We start from the raw sequence: 18,380 nt of genomic DNA on the forward strand, positions 1-18,380 counted from the left end.
TAATTCAGCAAAAAACCTTTGGGATCAAAATTTTCACTATACCCCTAGATGATTCCTCAGGGGGTGCAGTTTCCCAAATGGAGTCACTTTTGGGGTGTTTCCACTGTACTAGTACTACAGGGGCTCAGCAAATGTGACATGGTGCCCAGACACTATCCAAAATCCAAATGGTGCTAGTTCCATTCTGAGCCCTACCGTGTGTCCAAACAGCCGTTTATGACCACATGTGGGGTATTGTTTTACTTGGGAGAAGTTGCTTTACAAATTTTATGGTGCTTTTTCTCCTTTAGTCCTTGTGGAAATGAAAAAAAATTAGCTAAACCTACATTTTATTTGAAAAAAATGTAGATTTTCATTTTCATGGCCTAGTTCCAAAAATTTTTGCAAAAAAACTGGCCGGTCAAAATGCTTGCTACACCCCTAGATAAATTCCTCGAGGGGTATAGTTTCCAAAATGGGGTCACTTGTTGGGGGTTTCCACTGTTTTGTCCCCTAGGGGGCTTTGCAAATGCGACATGGCCTCCGCAAACCATTCCTGCTAAATTTGAGCTCCAAGAGCCAAATGGCACTCTTTCCATTCTAAGCCCTGCTGTGTGTTCAAATAACCGTTTATTACCACATGTGGGGTATTGTTTTACTCGGGAGAAATTGCTCTACAAATGTTGTGGTGCTTTTTCTACTTTAGTTCTTTTGGAAATGAAAAAAAAATTAGCTAAACCTACATTTTATTTGAAAAAATTTAGATTTTCATTTTCATGGCCTAGTTCCAAAAATTTTTGCAAAAAAACTGGCCTGTCAAAATGCTTGCTACACCCCTAGATAAATTCCTCGAGGGGTGTAGTTTCCCGAATGGGGTCACTTTTGGGGGGTTTCCACTGTTTTAGTTCCACAAGACCTGTTCAAAGCTGACATGGTGCCTAAAATATATTCTAATAAAAAGGAGACCCAAAATCCACCAGGTGCTCCTTTGCTTCTGAGGCCGGTGCTTCAGTCCAGTAGCACACTAGGGCCACATGTGGGATATTTCCTAAAACTGCAGAACCTGGGCAATAAATATTGAGTTGCATTTCTTGGGTAAAACATTCTGTGGTACAAAAAAAATTGATTCAAAATGAATTTCTGGAAAAAAATAATGAACTTTGTAAATTTCACCTCTACATTGCCTTAATTCCTGTGCAATGTCTAAAGGGTTAAGAAACTTTCTAAATGCTGTTTTGAATACTTTGAGGGGTGCAGTTTTTAAAATGGGGTGACTTATTGGGGGTTTCTAATATCTAAGGACCTCAAAGCCACTTCACAACTGAACTGGCCCCTGTAAAAATAGCATTTTGAAATTTTCTTGAAAATGTGAGAAATTGCTGCTAAAGTTCTAAGCCTTGTGATGTCATAGAAAAATAAAATGATGTTCAAAAAACGATGCCAATCTAAAGTAGACATATGGGGGATGTTAGTTAGCAACATTTTTGTGTGGTATAACTGCCTGTCTTACAAGCAGATACATTTAAATTGAGAAAAATGCAAATTTTTGCAATTTTTCGCTAAATTTTGGTGTTTTTCACAATTAAATACTGAATGTATCGGGCAAATTCCAATGTGTCACGAGAAAACAATCTCAGAATCACTTGGATAGGTAAAAGCATTCCAGAGTTATTACCATATAAAGTGAAACATGTCAGATTTGAAAAATGAGGCTCTGTCAGGAAGGTCAAAAGCGGCCAAAGAGGGAAGGGGTTAAGGATCCCAATGACGGAACACAGCACCAGTGTGTACAAAGTTTAAATCTGTATAAAAAAAAATAAGATTATTTTGATAGGATTGGTTAAAAAAAGTGTTTGAATTCCACTGCTACCAGGGTCTCACTGTTGTCAAATGCGATCACGTTTTGTTCACCGTCATGGGATACCAGTATCGGTGGAGCAGAATTCAGTCACTAAGTATATGACAGTCTTTTTTAAAAAAAATATATATATATATATATATATATAGCGATTGGCTATTATTTAACCAGTTAGTGACCACCAATACGCCTTTTCACGGTGGCCACTAACAGGCTTTATTCCGATGCATACGCCTTTTGACGACGCTACATCAGAATAAAGCTGCGCCTCCTCTTCTCCGCTACTTGGGGCAGCGCTGCTCGAGCGGGCGGACTGAAATCCGCCCGTTTAACCCCTTAGAAGCGGCGCTCAATAGCAAGCACCGCATTGAAGTGGTTATGGGCAGAGGGTGGGAGCTCCCTCTCTCACCTCACCCTGCTTTGAGATCGCAGGGTCCCAGTGTCTTCTATGGCAGCCGGGGGCCTGATAAAGGCCCCCAGCTCTGCCTGTAGTGGATGCCTGCTAGGCCACGCCTACAGAAGTATTGCAGTGTATTATAAAACCTATCGGACGATCGCATAGTGAAGTCCCCTAGTGGGACAAGTAAAAAATGAAGAAAAAAAAGTGTAATGAAGTTATTAATATATAAGTGGAAAAAAAATGAATAACCCACTTTTTCCCCTTACAAAAATAAAATAAAGTAAAAAAGTTACACATATTTGGTATTGCTGCGTCCGTAACGACCCCAACTATAAAGCTATTATGTTCTTTAACCTGCTTGGCGAATGCTGTAAAAAATAAAATAAAAAACAATGCCAGAATTGCTGTTTTCTGTTCAACCTGTCTTCAAAAAAAATGTGATAAAAAGTGATCAAAAAGTCGCATGTACTCCAAAATTGTACCGATAGAAATTACAAGTGGTTCCGCAAAGAAAAAAAGCCCTCCTACAGCTGCATTGGCTCTTAAGATATGGAAAACACATAATTTTTTTTTAAAAAGTGTTTTTACTGTTTAAAAGTAGTAAAACATAAGAAAACCGTATGACTTTGGTATCGTCGCAATCGTAACAACCCGCTAAATAAAGTTGTTGTGTTTATACCACACAGAAAACTTGGCGAAATTGCTAGGTTTTTTCCTATTGCGCCCAGTAAAAAGTTTAAAAGTTAATCAATAAATTATATGTACCCCAAAATGATGCTATCGAAAAATACAACTTGCCACGCAAAAAAAACAAGACCTTATACAGCTATGTTGATGCAAAAATAAAAAAAGTTCTAGCTCTTTGAATGCGACAATGGAAAAACTTAAAAAATACCTTGGCCATCAAGGTTTAAAAGACGCTGGTCACTCTTGGGTTAAAAAAACTAATAAATATACAATGTAACACACATTTATCTGTTCCCAGAAAACTCCAGTACCTATAGCTGCCCCTGTATCACACAGTATGTCCCTGACTACTATGGCACCGGGTGGCACCTACATGGCTGTGTGACCGTACACTGACAGCAGCCTCGCTACACGTGTTTAGGAATAATAATAACACAGCCGCGGCGCTGTACACAGACCTCCTCCCCCGGGCACAGGCTGTCTCCAGAGCCGACCGCCCCCCGTCCCCTCCCCCCGGTCTGTGAAGGTCATTACACCCAGGCAGCCGCGGTCCAATATAGCGCATGCGCCCGGGCCCGGGGACTGGCAGAGAGAGGCGGCACAGTCTCGTATACACAGCAGGCAGAGGGGAATAAAGAGGCAATATGGCGAGGATGCCTGGCAGCAGCGACTGCAACCCGGGCACCGCAGACAGCGACCCCCTGCACGCCCAGCCCCGGGCGGCTCAGCACCGCTTGCAGCCTGGCAGCGCGGGTGAGGAGGAGGAAGAAGAAGAGGATGAAGATGATGATGAGATCCAGGAGGTGCAGATCACCGGGGATGATGAGGACGACGAGCTGCTGCTGCTGGAAGATGAGGATCTGGAGGACGACGACGACGATGATGATGATGATATCCAGCTGGAGTGGGAGGACGGGGCGCTGCTGGAGAACCCCTACAGTCGCTCGGTGGGCATAGTTACGCATCCCTCTGCCCAGCGCCCGGTGCTGCCGCCCGGCCTGCGCCCCGGGTTGGTGGTAGAGGATGTGGAGCCTCTGCTGCTGCAGCTCGGGGGTGCAGGGGGCGGTGTGGACGGAGCAGTCTGTGCGGGCTCCCCCTCCTCTGAGCGCCCCGAACGAGCCCGACTCAGCGAGAACACTCGCCTGGCCACCCGCTACGCGGTGCGCATCTTCCGGGAGTACCTGAGCGAGAAGGCGCAGAGCCCGGACTTTGAAAACATGGACAAGGAGGCGCTGTGCCGGGTGCTCCGCTCCTTCTACGCTGAAGCGCGGTCCAAGAGCGGCCAGCTGTACAGCAAGTCTTCCCTCATCAGCATCCGCTCGTCCCTGAACCGCTACCTGAACGAGCCGCCCTACTGCCGCACCCTGGACCTCACTAAGGACCCCGAGCTGCGGAGCGCTAACCTTACCCTGGCCGCGGTCATCCGCAAGCTGGAGGAGCAGGGGGCCGGCCCCGTAGTGCAGAAGCAGGCGATCACCCGGGCAGACCTGCGCAAGCTCTACACCTCCTGCGTATTCAGCGCCTCCACACCGTTTGGGCTCCTCAATAAGGTCTGGTTCGAGACCTGCATGTACTTTTGCACTCGGGGCCGGGAGAACCAGCGGGAACTGGAGGAAGACTCGTTTGGCCTGGCTATGGACGAGGACGGCAGGCGCTTCGTCTACTTTAAGGCGCTGGGGCCCTATCACAAGTCTCGTTCTTCCTCATGGGGCAAAAAGCGCGGAGCACCCTGCGGAGCTGCCACTGCAGACAGCGACGAGGAGAACCTGCCCCGTATGTATGAGACCGGCACCGAGTTCTGCCCGTATGCCAGCTTTGTGAAGTACCTGGCCAAACGCAATCCTCTGTGCAAAGCGTTCTTCCAGCGGCCCCGGGACCACTGCAGCGAAGCCGACGTCACCTGGTACGAGAACAAGGCCATCGGCAAGAACCTGCTGGGCACTCGCATGCAGATGCTCTCCAAGGCCGCCAAGCTCTCTAAAACCTACACCAACCACTGTATCGGTGCTGTGTCTGTGGCTACGCTCAACAGCATAGCTGGCATTGGCACCAAGCTGGGGCCCCCCTACTTCATGGACAACATAAACGGTACAAGGCACAGGTCAGCACAAGCCATGGGCAACACTTACATTCTGCCCAAACTCACCGGCATAAGTGACCTCAAGTCTGAGGTGCCTACTAAAAGGCCGCACTATGAGGCCAACCTACCCGGAGAAAGCTACAGCCCACCCTCCCCCAAGAGACTATGCGTGCGACCTGCAGAACCCTCTGACTGTGTCCTTCTGGTGTCTGTCAAGAACGACCCTAATCCCCCCTGTCCGGAGACCAATGGTCACATGGTGCTGGCTGTATCCCCTGCGGTCACTTCCCCGGGTGTGCTCTCCCCTGTACAGGTAAGTAAACTCTCTTGCTTCTTTTATAGTCACATGTTAGCGGTGGCACACATCGTACCAGCTATACTGAGGAAATTATAGTTGTCTACACACTATGCCCATATAGTGCCAGGTATACTGTGGAAACTATAGCTGTCCACACACTGTACCCAAAAACAGCCAGCTATGCTGAGGGTAGTAAAGCTGTCCACACACTGTGCTGGCATAATACCAACTGCACTGAGGGATTTATAGGTGCCCACATACTGTGCCCACACAGTACCATCTACACTGTGCCTGCATAGTAATATCTTCACCTGAGGAATGTATAACTCTCCACACACTGTACCCACATAGTACTATCTACACTGAGGGAAATAGCTGTCCACTCACTATGCCCACACAATACCATCTGCACTTAGGGAACTATAGCTGTCCGCACACTGTGCCTACGTAATACCATCTGCACTGTGGGATCCATAGCTGCCCACACAGGGTGACTACATATTACCAACTAAACTGTGGAGACTAAAGCTGCTGACACATGGTGCCTTCATAATACCAGCTACGGTGAGCTGCGTTCTTTTGCCGCCAGTAAACGGTGCTCACATAACATTTCTGAAGGAACTATAACTGCCTAGATAGTACTTACTTTAGTAACTATATCAGCTTACACGTGGTAAATACGTAGGTGGAGTTTATTCTTTTTTTTTTTTTTTCTCTACGCCAGTTTTCTGTCAGAAAAGTTGCAAATGGCACAAGTCCATTTTGGCATTTTGTCCTTTCCGCTGCTCACGGCATGTTTCTTCAAAGTGGGCGGAGTATCAGAAGGGGCAGGGCAATCCACTTCCTGACACCTTTATTATAACTTTAGCTATTAACTTTTTGGACTAAGACTGGCGTCTAAAACGCGAGTCTTATTAAATGTGCCCTATAGTACCGGCACACTGAGATAGTTGACATACACAAAGTAATAATAGTACCAACCGCTCTAAAGTAACTCTACTGACTACGGTACGGACTACGCTGAGGTTGGCACAGCTGCCCACACACAGGGAGATAACTAGAGCTGTCCATACACAGGCCAAGTACCAGCAGCACTAAGGTAATTCACTCAAATAGCTGCCCATGGATTTTTTTCACATAGTTCCCCACTACACTGAGGTAACTATAGCTGCCCAGACATGGTGCCCACATAGTACCAGCCGCAATGAGGTAACTAGAGCTTTCCAAACACAGGACTTACAACTGAGGTAACCGACTCCAATAGCTGCCCATTAATGTTCCCACATAGTACCCTCTACACTGAGGTAACTTGTATAGCTGCCCATTAATGTTCCCACATAGTACCCTCTACACTGAGATAACTTGTATAGCTGCCCATTAATGTTCCCACATAGTACCCTCTACACTGAGGTAACTTGTATAGCTGCCCATTAATGTTCCCACATAGTACCCTCTACACTGAGATAACTTGTATAGCTGCCCATTAATGTTCCCACATAGTACCCTCTACACTGAGATAACTTGTATAGCTGCCCATTAATGTTCCCACATAGTACCCTCTACACTGAGGTAACTTGTATAGCTGCTCATTCATGGGATACACAAAGTACCAACCAAGTCATTCGGTTCTGTAACTGCCGTTTACCTCAGAAGTTCCAATGAAAAATCAATGGGGAGATGTATCAAAACTTGTGCAAAGGAAAAGTGGAATAGTTGCCTAATGGAACGTATTAGGTCGCTGCTTTAGTTTTTCAAAGGGACTCTAGAAAATGCGGGTTGTAATCTGGTTGCCATGGGCAACTACTCCATATTTCCTTTCCACCAGTTTTGCTACATCTCTCCATTATGTTTAAGTTGGGGCTCTTATAAATGATGTCATCGTGATGATATTAATTACTTAATTGTTATCGCGGAATTGTTATAATCTGTCCTAAGACGCAGATGTCTGACAGATATCTAACATTTTGCTTGTAAGCACCATGAAAAGATGGAAAGTATATATAAATGTTTTACACGGGCCAATGATCGGGTAAACGAGCGTTCATATGAACGCTCATTCCCGATCGTTTCCCTGTGTCAATAGGCAACGATCAGCTGATGAAAGTGCAAACGCTCGATCATCGGGCTGATCTGCTCTTTGTATTCAGGGAGACGCGCTGTCGACATGATGGAAGTGTATAGGGACGAGCGATCAGAGTAACGAGCGCTCGTCCCCATACATAGCTCCGCGTGATGGGAGCAAACGAGCGCACGTCAACAAGCTGCCTTGTTGATCGGCGCTCGTTTACACGGCCCATGTCGGCCTGTATAATAGTACTTTAAAGGGGTTTTCCAACCAGTAAAAATTGATGGCCTATCCTCAGGATAGGCCATCATTAGCTGATGGGTCGGGGTTCGACTCCTGCCGATCAGATGTTTTGAAGGGGGTGCAGCTGGTTCCCCATCTTATTTACTCGTTGACTGTCAATCTCCGACACGCATTAACGGGCGATTCACATGTATTGCAGCCTTTTCTACCATTGAAGTTGGTCCCATCAGCTATTGATGGCCTGAGGATACGCAATCCATTTTTACTGGATGGAAAACCCCTTTAAGGCTACTGTTCACACAGTACAGTTTTGCCGTAGTCAAATTCGATGTTTTGTAGATCTGCTGCAGAAATCAGCAGCTAAAACGTACATTTCTGACAGGGATTGGCCAGCGGATCCCCACGCCAATTAGCTCCGTTTTAATTCTATGGATGTAATCGGATGCAATAATGACGATGCTGTGGATTTTAAGCAAATTCATTATTCCACGCATATTTTTTCCGGAGCTTGTAAATGGGGTAGAAAATACCCCATTCACGTGTATTGTCGGCACAGTACTAATGGAAACTATTCGTATTTTGACGCAGAAGCCGCATCTAATTCCTGACAGAATCCTGAATTTGTGAACATGGCCTAAACCAGGTAATTTCGGTGAGGCCTGAACAAATCCTGGTTGCCATAATGTTTCGAAAATCTTCCCTGGCTGCCAGGTCTTTATGCCAGCCCGTATTATATTCTGCTGGGCACTTGGTGTAACTCACCTTACATTTAAATAAAGGGACGGGGGTAGTACTTCTAAGCGGATCAAACCAAAAATAGGGACTCCGGTGCTTTTTGATGGCAAGTTAGAGTTTTCTGCAGTACTGCATTTTCACTCAAATACTCGTACCCCTAATACGTCAATTGGATCCATCAGTTTGGAAACAGATCCTTCATAGTAGTCCTTTTTTTTTTTTTTTTTTTTGTATTTAGATTTTCAATACATCTTCAATACAACAGAAAGACATGTACATTTCACAAAAATACGTGAAGTAGAGGTAACGTTTTCGATGATAACATTGGCATGATGTACAATCAATAAGCTTATGTACGAAATTATACGTTTTTATAACGGATGCCAATGGCGGACAGATCCTAACCTATAAGTGCGCATTTCCAGAGAATACTTTTTGATCGGTCTAAAGAAAAAAAGAAGCTTTTTCCATCAAGCAGATCCCAAATGCATCCAGCGCTATAAAAATAGTTTTTATGGATACAATACCGATATGTCTGTGGTAGTGTGAACAGCCTAATATGCTGCTGATGGTCTTCATATGGGGTTTATAGGTCTTTATAGGGGTTCTACACTTCTATGTAAATATGGCTTAATAGGAGTATCCTTTTCTGATATTGGGGGAGTAGTTCCATATAAGCTTCTGTATGGATGGGATATGTCAAATACGTCAACAGAGGTCTATGTATGAGTCATGTCTTTAGTGCAAACTTCAATGGACTTGTTCATGTTAGGCTGGGTTCACACACCCTATTTACGGACGTAATTCGGGCGTTTTAGCCCCGAATTACGTCCGAAAATACGGCTCCAAAGCGGCAGCAAACATCTGCCCATTCATTTGAATGGGTTTTACGATGTGCTGTGCCGTCGATCATTTTTTTTTTACGCGCTGCTGTCAAAAGACGGCGCGTAAAAAAGACGCCTGCGTCAAAGAAGTGCATGTCACTTCTTGAGACGTAATTGGAGCCGTTTTCCATTGACTCCATGGAAAAAGAGCTCCAATTACGTCCGTAATGGAGGCAGCGAAAAACGGCTGCACTTGCCATTACGTCTGAAATTCCGGTGCGGTTTTCTCCTGAAAACAGCTCCGTAATTTCAGCCATAACGGAGGCTGCCGTGTGAGCTTACCCTAAATGAGCACTTTCCTTGATTCAACACATAATCTATAAGAAGTTTACAACACTACATGTCCATTGTAATATACACTCCGTGCTTATAAGGGACTATAGGACCCATTGTTTTTTACAGTATATAAGTTGGTAGGTGATCACTGCTTGTAGTCCTTGTATTATCATAGTAAAGTATGTCTTGAATTTTCCACTAGTTCTAATAAGGAGTGCGATCGTATTAATCTGTAATAAGTAGTTCTAGTTTGGCGTCCGTTTATATAAACTACGTTCTAGATGGCAGATAAGATGGCAGCCAGAATCAACAGGGAAGTATCAATATTTGTCCGAATTAAACTAGGCTTGTTTCATATCTATAGTATCTATTGTATTTCACACATAGGCATAGAATTATTTTGCAAACCGACAAACTTATATTTATATAGCTCCATTTTGGATAAGGTTGAGATATACTCATCTGTATGTAAAGAAATGTATTCAACTGCATACAGTTGTGTGTGTATATATATATATATGCCATTGACTTTCCTTGTAAAAAAAAAACAACGTATGCTACAGTGTATTCAAAAGCGTAAAAGTCTACGCTTCTCCGTACTGTGCAAAAAAATCAGCCAGATGTTTGCCTGGCAAAAGGACACTTTTGTCGTATGTTTGGCCAATACAAACCTATAGGTTCATATACAGTAGTTTAATGTATACGTTTATTCATACTTTTATTTGTTTTCAAGATCTTGCCGTCGTTCAATATGAAACTTCATTGTTTACTTCTAGTAAAGATAAATCTGTCCTGATCATGTGATGGACACACAGGTGAAGGGCTTGTTACAGTAGGTGTATCAGAGCTGCGTCTTCTAAAGACCCCTGCATCTGTGTGTCCGTGGACAGAATTTTAGCCACTCAAATTAAACAATAAAGGTTCCTGTTGAATGACAGCAAGCAAAGATCTTGAAAACCATAATGAAGTATATTGGAAAACGTTTTTATTGCTGAAACCAGAATACCCCTTTTAATACGTCAATAGAAAACCGTTCTGGCGGTTTTATTTTAGCTTCAAATGATAGCCACAAAAAAAGCGTGTGACTGAAGACTGTATATTTATGATGTACCTAAAACATGGACTTGTGTTAATATTGTGTATGTGAGAAAATGGGATACTTGGAATTCTCTAAAAATGATTTCACATGAACGTGCAGCGTTACCACGAACCATAAATCAGATTCTAACAGTCCATTTGTTTTGTTCTGTAGTTGCTGTTGGCAAGTTTACAATGGATGCCGCCATTTTTAAAACATTAGAGATGGACAGGCGGTGCAGAAAAACCACTTGGTTTACCCAGCTTGTTCTCTGGTTTACATCCTGCCAGTACAGGTAGAGGATTAATACAAGATGGACAAATTGGCTTCTTAAAGCCTTGTTAGAATGTTAAAGGGGTATTCCAAGTGTTAATAACAAATAAGAATATGTAGAATGTGTTTAAAATGACAATACTCACCTGTTAAATCCTCTGATGCTCCCGTGGTCCCCCGCCGAGCTGTTTACATGGCAGCAGTGATGACATTCTATACCAGCACATGACTACATGGCAGCAGTGATGACATTCTATACCAGCACATGACTACATGGCAGCAGTGATGACATTCTATACCAGCACATGACTACATGGCAGCAGTGATGACATTCTATACCGGCACATGACTACATGGCAGCAGTGATGACATTCTATACCAGCACATGACTACATGGCAGCAATGATGACATTCTATACCAGCACATGACTACATGGCAGCAGTGATGACATTCTATACCGGCACATGACTACATGGCAGGAGGTGATTGGCTGCAGCAAACCGAGAACAGTGGGGGGGACCGCAGGTCATAGGCACTGATGCGGTGGGAAATTTAACAGGTGATTGTCTTTTTTGTTCTTTGATTACATATTCTGCAGCCAGAGTTCTGATATATCAGGGCGTCATGTCAGATGTCATCGTGGGGGTCTTTTGACTCCCAATGTTCGCTAGAATGCGGCAGCACTCCTCCAAGCACCATGCCCCTTTTCTTTCTAAGTTGGTCGTGGGAATCTCATTGCAATGTGACTGTAATGTACCATTGATTGTAGGGGAGAATACAGAAACGTAGAACGACTATCTGATACACTACAGACTCTGTGAGGACTTACTTTGTTAAAGAAACAAAGACCATAGGGAGCGGGATGCCAGCAACCCCCATAACACATTCTGAGTTGAAGGTGCCACTATTTTTTTTTTTTTATAAGAATTCATTGACTTTTGCTGCTTTTCGTCCTCACAAGTTTTGATATTTAGAAAGTGTAAGGATATGTGCACACGATAACGACAACTACGGCTGAAATTATGGAGCTGTTTTCAGGAGAAAACAGCTCCTGCATTTCAGACGGAATTGCTCGTACTCGCGTTTTGCGATGCGTCAATTATGGCTGTAATTTGGAGCTGTTCTTCATTGAAGTCAATGAAAAACGGCTCAAATTACGTCCCAAGAAGTGTCCTGCACTTCTTTGATGACGCTGTTATTTTACGCGCCGTCTTTTGACAGCGACGTGTAAAATTACAGGTCGTCGGCACAGTACGTTGGCAAACCCATTGAAATGAATGGGCAGATGATTGCCAACGTATTTGAGCCGTGTTTTCAGGCGTAATTCGAGGCGTAAAACGCATCGTTTACGCCTGAAAATAGGTCGTGTGAACCCAGCCTAATCGTTAAGTTGAGGTACAGCTAAGTGCTGGTTCATATCTTGTTGTTTTCCTTCCAATGGGCCAGCGCATTGGAATCGTTGTGGCCAGTGACTCCGGGACTGGAGGAGGAGTGATGCTCTGGCCGGGGACTCCAGAGATGAAAGCCCCTGACAGCACTATCTAGATATAGACCATGACGTCTGGAGCTTTCACAGGGCCGGAATCCTCGGGCCAAGCACTACCTGATGCTCTTCCCGGGGACTTCGGCCCTGGGGAAGCTCCCCAGGGTATACACTTTAACGTATACCTCTGACGAATGGCACTCTTTGACGAATGCCATACTCCCATGTTAAAGAAACGTGTACAACTCGGTATACTTTTTTTTTTTTTGTGGGATCCCTCGGGATGGAATAGTGTCGTCTACTACGCTATTCCATCCTCAAAAAAAAAAGTATACCGACATATACCAGCCTGACGGAGACCAAAAGGACACTCTTTTAGCCTCTGTTGGGCTATTGGAGACCTATGGACAATTTTATCGTGTGCAATAAGAGATTTCCCAACATACACGCTAAACGTAGGGCTAAAAAGCAATGTGAACCAGGCCTTACTTTTCATTTAAGTGGCATGTAAAACATATGCAGTTTACATTTTACCTTTTTCTAACTGATAAAAGACATTAGAAAAGTTAATGAATATACATGCAGAGGATGGAAAGGACAGTGAATAGTTGACCTTTTGATGGTGTCTTAGCTGTTTTCTACCTTCTGATGTATGGTTAGTTAAAAGTTAATAAAACGTTCAGGACCTTGTTAGGTCAAGTATTGTTTATACCTATCTTTTGATGTACAAACACAACTGTATATGCAGCATGTGGACCTAAAGAGCTGTAAATGGTTGTTTTTTTTAGTTTTTTTTACACTTCACACTAATGGAGTCAGCACAGAATGAGAAATGCAGCAGGTCGGCGTGTTCACACCTGATTTTATTGCTGTCACAGTGCAGGTTTATTTTATAGTTCTAGGAGGATTTCCTAGAACGGTTTCTTATTAAAAACCATTGGAGGGGAAAAAAATAGCTTTTCTTTAAAAACCTAGTGTTCAGTAAAGTTTACAAATCGTTCACTTGTACAAGTAGGCCTATGTAGCAGCGCTGTATACACCACATCAGAAATGCCGGCTGCCATAATTCACAGAGCACATTAAATATGCCGTCAAACTGCTCGGAGCTTTATCCATTGAAATATTGTGATTGATTCCTTCACTCTGCTCAACAGCTCTCTTTCTGGCAGGGCTTACTGGGACTTCTAGTTCCACAGTCACAGGTTGTTCCTGATACAGATGAATCACTTAGTGAGAATGTTATAGGCTGTGTCCTTAGATGACTCCTTGGTGCTTCCGAACGCTTCTCCTCAGACATGACCTGCTTGGGAATCCTGAGGACAGGTTTGATGCATTGCTCCATGCAGTGGCAGGGCTTACTGGGACTTCTAGTTCCACGGTCACTGGTTGTTCCTGATACAGACGAATCACTTAGTGAGAATGTTATAGGCTGTGTCCTTAGATGACTCCTTGGTGCTTCCGCACGCTTCTCCTCAGACATGACCTGCTTGGGAATCCTTAGGACAGGTTTGATGCATTGCTCCATGCAGTGGCAGGGCTTGCTGGGACTTCTAGTTCCACAGTCACTGGTTGTTCCTGATACAGATGAATCACTTAGTGAGAATGTTATAGGCTGTGTCCTTAGATGACTCCTTGGTGCTTCCGCACGCTTCTCCTCAGACATGACCTGCTTGGGAATCCTTAGGACAGGTTTGATGCATTGCTCCATGCAGTGGCAGGGCTTACTGGGACTTCTAGTTCCACAGTTACTGGTTATTCCTGATACAGGTGAATCACTTAGTGAGAATGTTATAGGCTGTGTCCTTAGATGACTCCTTTTTTTTTATCAATCCAATTTTATTCACATTTCAAGTATTTCAACATCGTATACAATAATTACAGCATATCAGAAAACCCCCAACATACCCTCTTCACCCCCTCCCCGCACAGCCCCCCACCATATCTCCACCAATTGTTTCCAATACCAATCCTGACCAGAAAACAGCTCTGTTATCATGTTTCCCCTCCACTCCCCCTTTGCTCCAAACTCGGTCACCTCCTATTCCTCAGATGACTCTTGCCCTTAGTCTACTCAGGTCAGGTGACAGCACCTCAGGACAAGCCAACCATCTGCTCCATTGTTTATCAAAAAAAATTTCCGTGCCCCTTTTCGAAAATATCTTATGCTCCATCAGGATATTATGAATCAACATTCCTACAATTTCCTTCATCCCTGGTGGCTCCGCATCCAGCCAGTGTTTAGCAATGCATTTCCTCGTCTGATATAATATTTTTGCGATTGCCAGACTTGCCATTCTGTCATTCTCCAATTCCCCCACCGCTCCCAACAACATAACTTTAGGGTCTGCCGCCAATTCCAGACCATACACCTGCTTTATCAGATACAATATTTCCCCCCATAGGGTCCTCAGGGCCTCACACGTCCAAAACATATGGTATATGTCCGCCTTCTCCTCCGTGCACCTAGGACATTTAGCATCCGCTCTAATACCCATCTGCTTTAATACCCACGGGTTGCGGTACACTCTGTGTATCAAGAAGAGTTGGGGGTCTCCTCTGCGTCAGACTGAGTGATAAGTGACATGTGGACGCTAATATCTCCTCCCACTCCTCTTTGGTCAATGGACCGATATCCTGTTCCCATTTCTCTTTTACCAGCGCCATCGGGTCTCCCAGGTGTTTGGACAGCAAGCTCCTGTATGCCATTGAGATCAGGCCTTTGGTCGTGTCTGCCCGTCCCACATACTCTAGGACCCCAAGAGCACAGACCGTCAGGTCCACCACATGCGCCTGTAGGGCATGACGGATCTGCAAATATTGGTAAAACATAATGTGCTCCAGTGGAAATAGGTCTTTCAGCTGCTGAAATGATCTCAGCACGTTATCATCATACAGGTGTTGTAGTCGCCTAACCCCTGCCGACTCCCATTTTTGCATGCCCTCTAATTGATACAATTCCCACAGGACCGGATTATGCCCTTAGATGACTCCTTAGTTCTTCCGCACGCTTCTCCTCAGACATGACCTGCTTGGGAATCCTTAGGACAGGTTTGATGCATTGCTCCATGCAGTGGCAGGGCTTGCTGGGACTTCTAGTTCCACAGTCACTGGTTGTTCCTGATACAGATGAATCACTTAGTGAGAATGTTATAGGCTGTGTCCTTAGATGACTCCTTGGTGCTTCCGCACGCTTCTCCTCAGACATGACCTGCTTGGGAATCCTGAGGACAGGTTTGATGCATTGCTCCATGCAGTGGCAGGGCTTTGAAAATAATAGGCAACATGCTCGGTCCTGATTTTTCCTGTGTAATAAGCTAATAACTGGTTCTAGGGTTGTTAATGTGCTTGGCTAGCGGCCAGCAATCCTCCCTGCTAACAATAAAGGCTACAACATCATAGCTATCCTATACATACAGCGCTTGTGCACGTCCTGAATGTTGCTTTGATGGTTAAATATACGTGAATACTTTGGTCAGTCAGATTTTTGTCATTTATTAACCGGTTTTAACCCCGTAAGGATAGGAATGGGCTCTGCTGTACTTGTGTGGTGTTTCTGCACTGCAACTTAGAAGAGGCAAGATGCAATGGGTGTCATCTTTCTCTGGCCAGGCGTGGATGTGTTTTAAGCCCTGGCATTTGATTGGCACCGCACAGGACACGTGACAGTTCACTGAGGTTTACTGTTCACCTCATTTGACATCCGAGGTCAATAACTGCAGTGGTTGTTATTCTTTTTCTTCTGACGTCAAATTCTTTCCCTCGGGCACTTCTTGAGCCTGAAGAAACTATAGAAAATCATTGGCCAATGTTTTCTGAATGTGGACTGAACATCTTGTTATAGAGATTGGTGTCTGTATATCTAACTAGTACTGTTAACTCTTACCGTAGCTGAAGAAACTCCATGTCTGTTCTTCTAGTGATAGAAAAATAATTTAATTTGCAAGTTTAATTCCCATTTCAATTCCTTTCTTTATTGTTTTTATGAAATACGTAAAAGAATAGGAGAATAGTATACTGCAGAGATTATCTGAAACGTGTGAATCCCCAGGCATTCCCTTCTAGCCGCCTTCCATATTATTGGGTAAATGGCAGAACAAATACATACGTAGAATTCGGCACCATCACTGGCGGCTGTCTTTCTATTTGAGCTGTTGGTACCTAAAATGCCGGTGATGTGTATCAATCATTTTATTGATAGTGAGGATCACACCGCTGGATAGCCACATGAGGATAAAGATCTGGCAAAGTCACCGTCTCCCTGCACCGTCTACTTAGGTAGACTTAGAGATTTTCCCACTATCAGAGGAGCCTCCGGATTAATTTTTTATGTAAACATTTGTGGCATATAGGAAAATACATTTCTCATTATATGAATGGTTTTTCTTATGGAAAGCAATGCTGTCAATGGGAAACATTGTGCATTTGCGTTACCCCACATGTGTTTTTGTTTTGTTATGCTGCTAGCAACCAAGGAAAAGTTTTGAATCCTAAGAATCCTGACTGATGTAGCAGATTTACACGCTCATGGAGAGGTCGGAGGTGTGTAGGGAGGGCCAGCTTTTCTTTCGGCAGAGACCATGCCATCATGTGAATAAAGCCTTACCCGTATAACTTATCAGTAGTTTAGTAATGATTGTGTGTGTGTGTGTGTGTGTGTATATATATATATATATATATATATATATATATATATTTATTATTCGAGAGAGAGAGAATTAGTAGTCTGTAATGGATGTGGATGATTCATATTTTTGGCCATTCCATTGTTTGGTGTTGCCCCTTTGTTAGTTTTGCTTGGCATGGGTCCCTTTTGTGTATAACACTACTCAGAAGAGAACTTTGTACAGTTTTTGCATATACATAAGAACTTTTTACTAGTATGTTAAATGTACACACGGTATATACTAGGAAAATAAGATATGTAGTTTGGATCATATGAGAACTGTTTGCTGCAGGTCCTGCTGCAATATGTTTATATAGTATGTAATAGTGTGGCATTTGTCAGCAGTATACTGCAGGACTGTAAAGCGAGAGAATCAAGGCACTGTACTCATCCTGCTGTATCTTGGACATCAAAAACTTTAATAAGAAGTCCAATAGTGATTTCCAAAAATCCCACCTATATTTTATATATCTAGTTGCTGAAATAAATAGATTTTCGGAACCTATCCTAGAAGCCAGTTTGACGTGTTTTAGCAGCCTTAGGGGTAACCCTGGACCCCACCAATGTACCACTAAACGTGGGAACCTGCAGGAAATGGAAAAATGTATGACTTACTAATAAACCTTATGTAAAAGTTCCCTGCGACCATTACTGCGTTCTTTCTGCCAGTTACCTTTCCTGCTTGTAAACACTGTATAGCGGACATGTGCGGCTCAGTGTGGTTACTTACCTGTCCTGCAATGCCTGTAGTGATGTACGTGACGCCCAGGCAGTAACCTACATTTTAACCCACGCATACACATGTTAAGACCCATTTATATGTATCATTATGATTTGCACTTTTCCCTGCAATCATAAATAGAACTTCCCAGTAAAATTACGTTATCATCTTTGAAGTTCTTAATAGGAAAAGTTGGTTGACAAACATGTCATTTTAACAAACATTGGACATTTTCAAAAATGGTGGCGTATGTAGGATAATAGTATTGATAGTGCTCTACTGATTCCGTCAAAAACAACGGAACACTGTCACAACAGTGACAAACGGAAGCCGTTCGCAAAGTTTCCATCACCATTGAGATCAATGGTGATGCAAACAGAAGCTAAGGTTTCCGTTTGCCTTTCCGTTGAGGGGTTCCCCCCGACAGAAACCTCTGATGGAATCCCTCAACGGAAAGACAGTGCTGCTGTGAACAGGCACTAACGTATAAATGCAGCTTTAGAAAAACAAGAGCCTTTTTCATGCTTAAAAACGCCAGAAGTTCTCGGGCTAGTGGCTCCCTAGCAGTTGGAAGACGCTGATACTATTGTGCTGAAATGACACCTGGGATGTCCTAGTATTACTGAAACTTGGCACCAGGGTCAGAACCATGGTGT

At 43.8% G+C, this 18,380-nt stretch overlaps 1 protein-coding gene across 2 annotated transcripts in view; it reads left to right on the forward strand.

Annotated features, from left to right (window-relative positions):
• Positions 1-18,380, forward strand: part of KCTD1 (potassium channel tetramerization domain containing 1) — a 110,967-nt gene that overhangs the window by 47,832 nt on the left and 44,755 nt on the right. Inside the window, exon 1 of one of the 2 annotated variants that reach the window (XM_075826317.1) lies at positions 3,477-5,317. The exons of the other annotated variant lie outside the window; for it this stretch is intronic. Coding sequence (XP_075682432.1) covers positions 3,569-5,317 — 1,749 coding nt within the window. The 5' untranslated portion in view covers positions 3,477-3,568. Of the gene's footprint in view, positions 1-3,476; positions 5,318-18,380 lie in introns of those variants that run through there. 2 annotated transcript variants of the gene reach the window in all.

Source organism: Rhinoderma darwinii, chromosome 5 (genome assembly GCF_050947455.1).
Source record: "Rhinoderma darwinii isolate aRhiDar2 chromosome 5, aRhiDar2.hap1, whole genome shotgun sequence".
Taxonomy (NCBI): domain Eukaryota; kingdom Metazoa; phylum Chordata; class Amphibia; order Anura; family Rhinodermatidae; genus Rhinoderma; species Rhinoderma darwinii.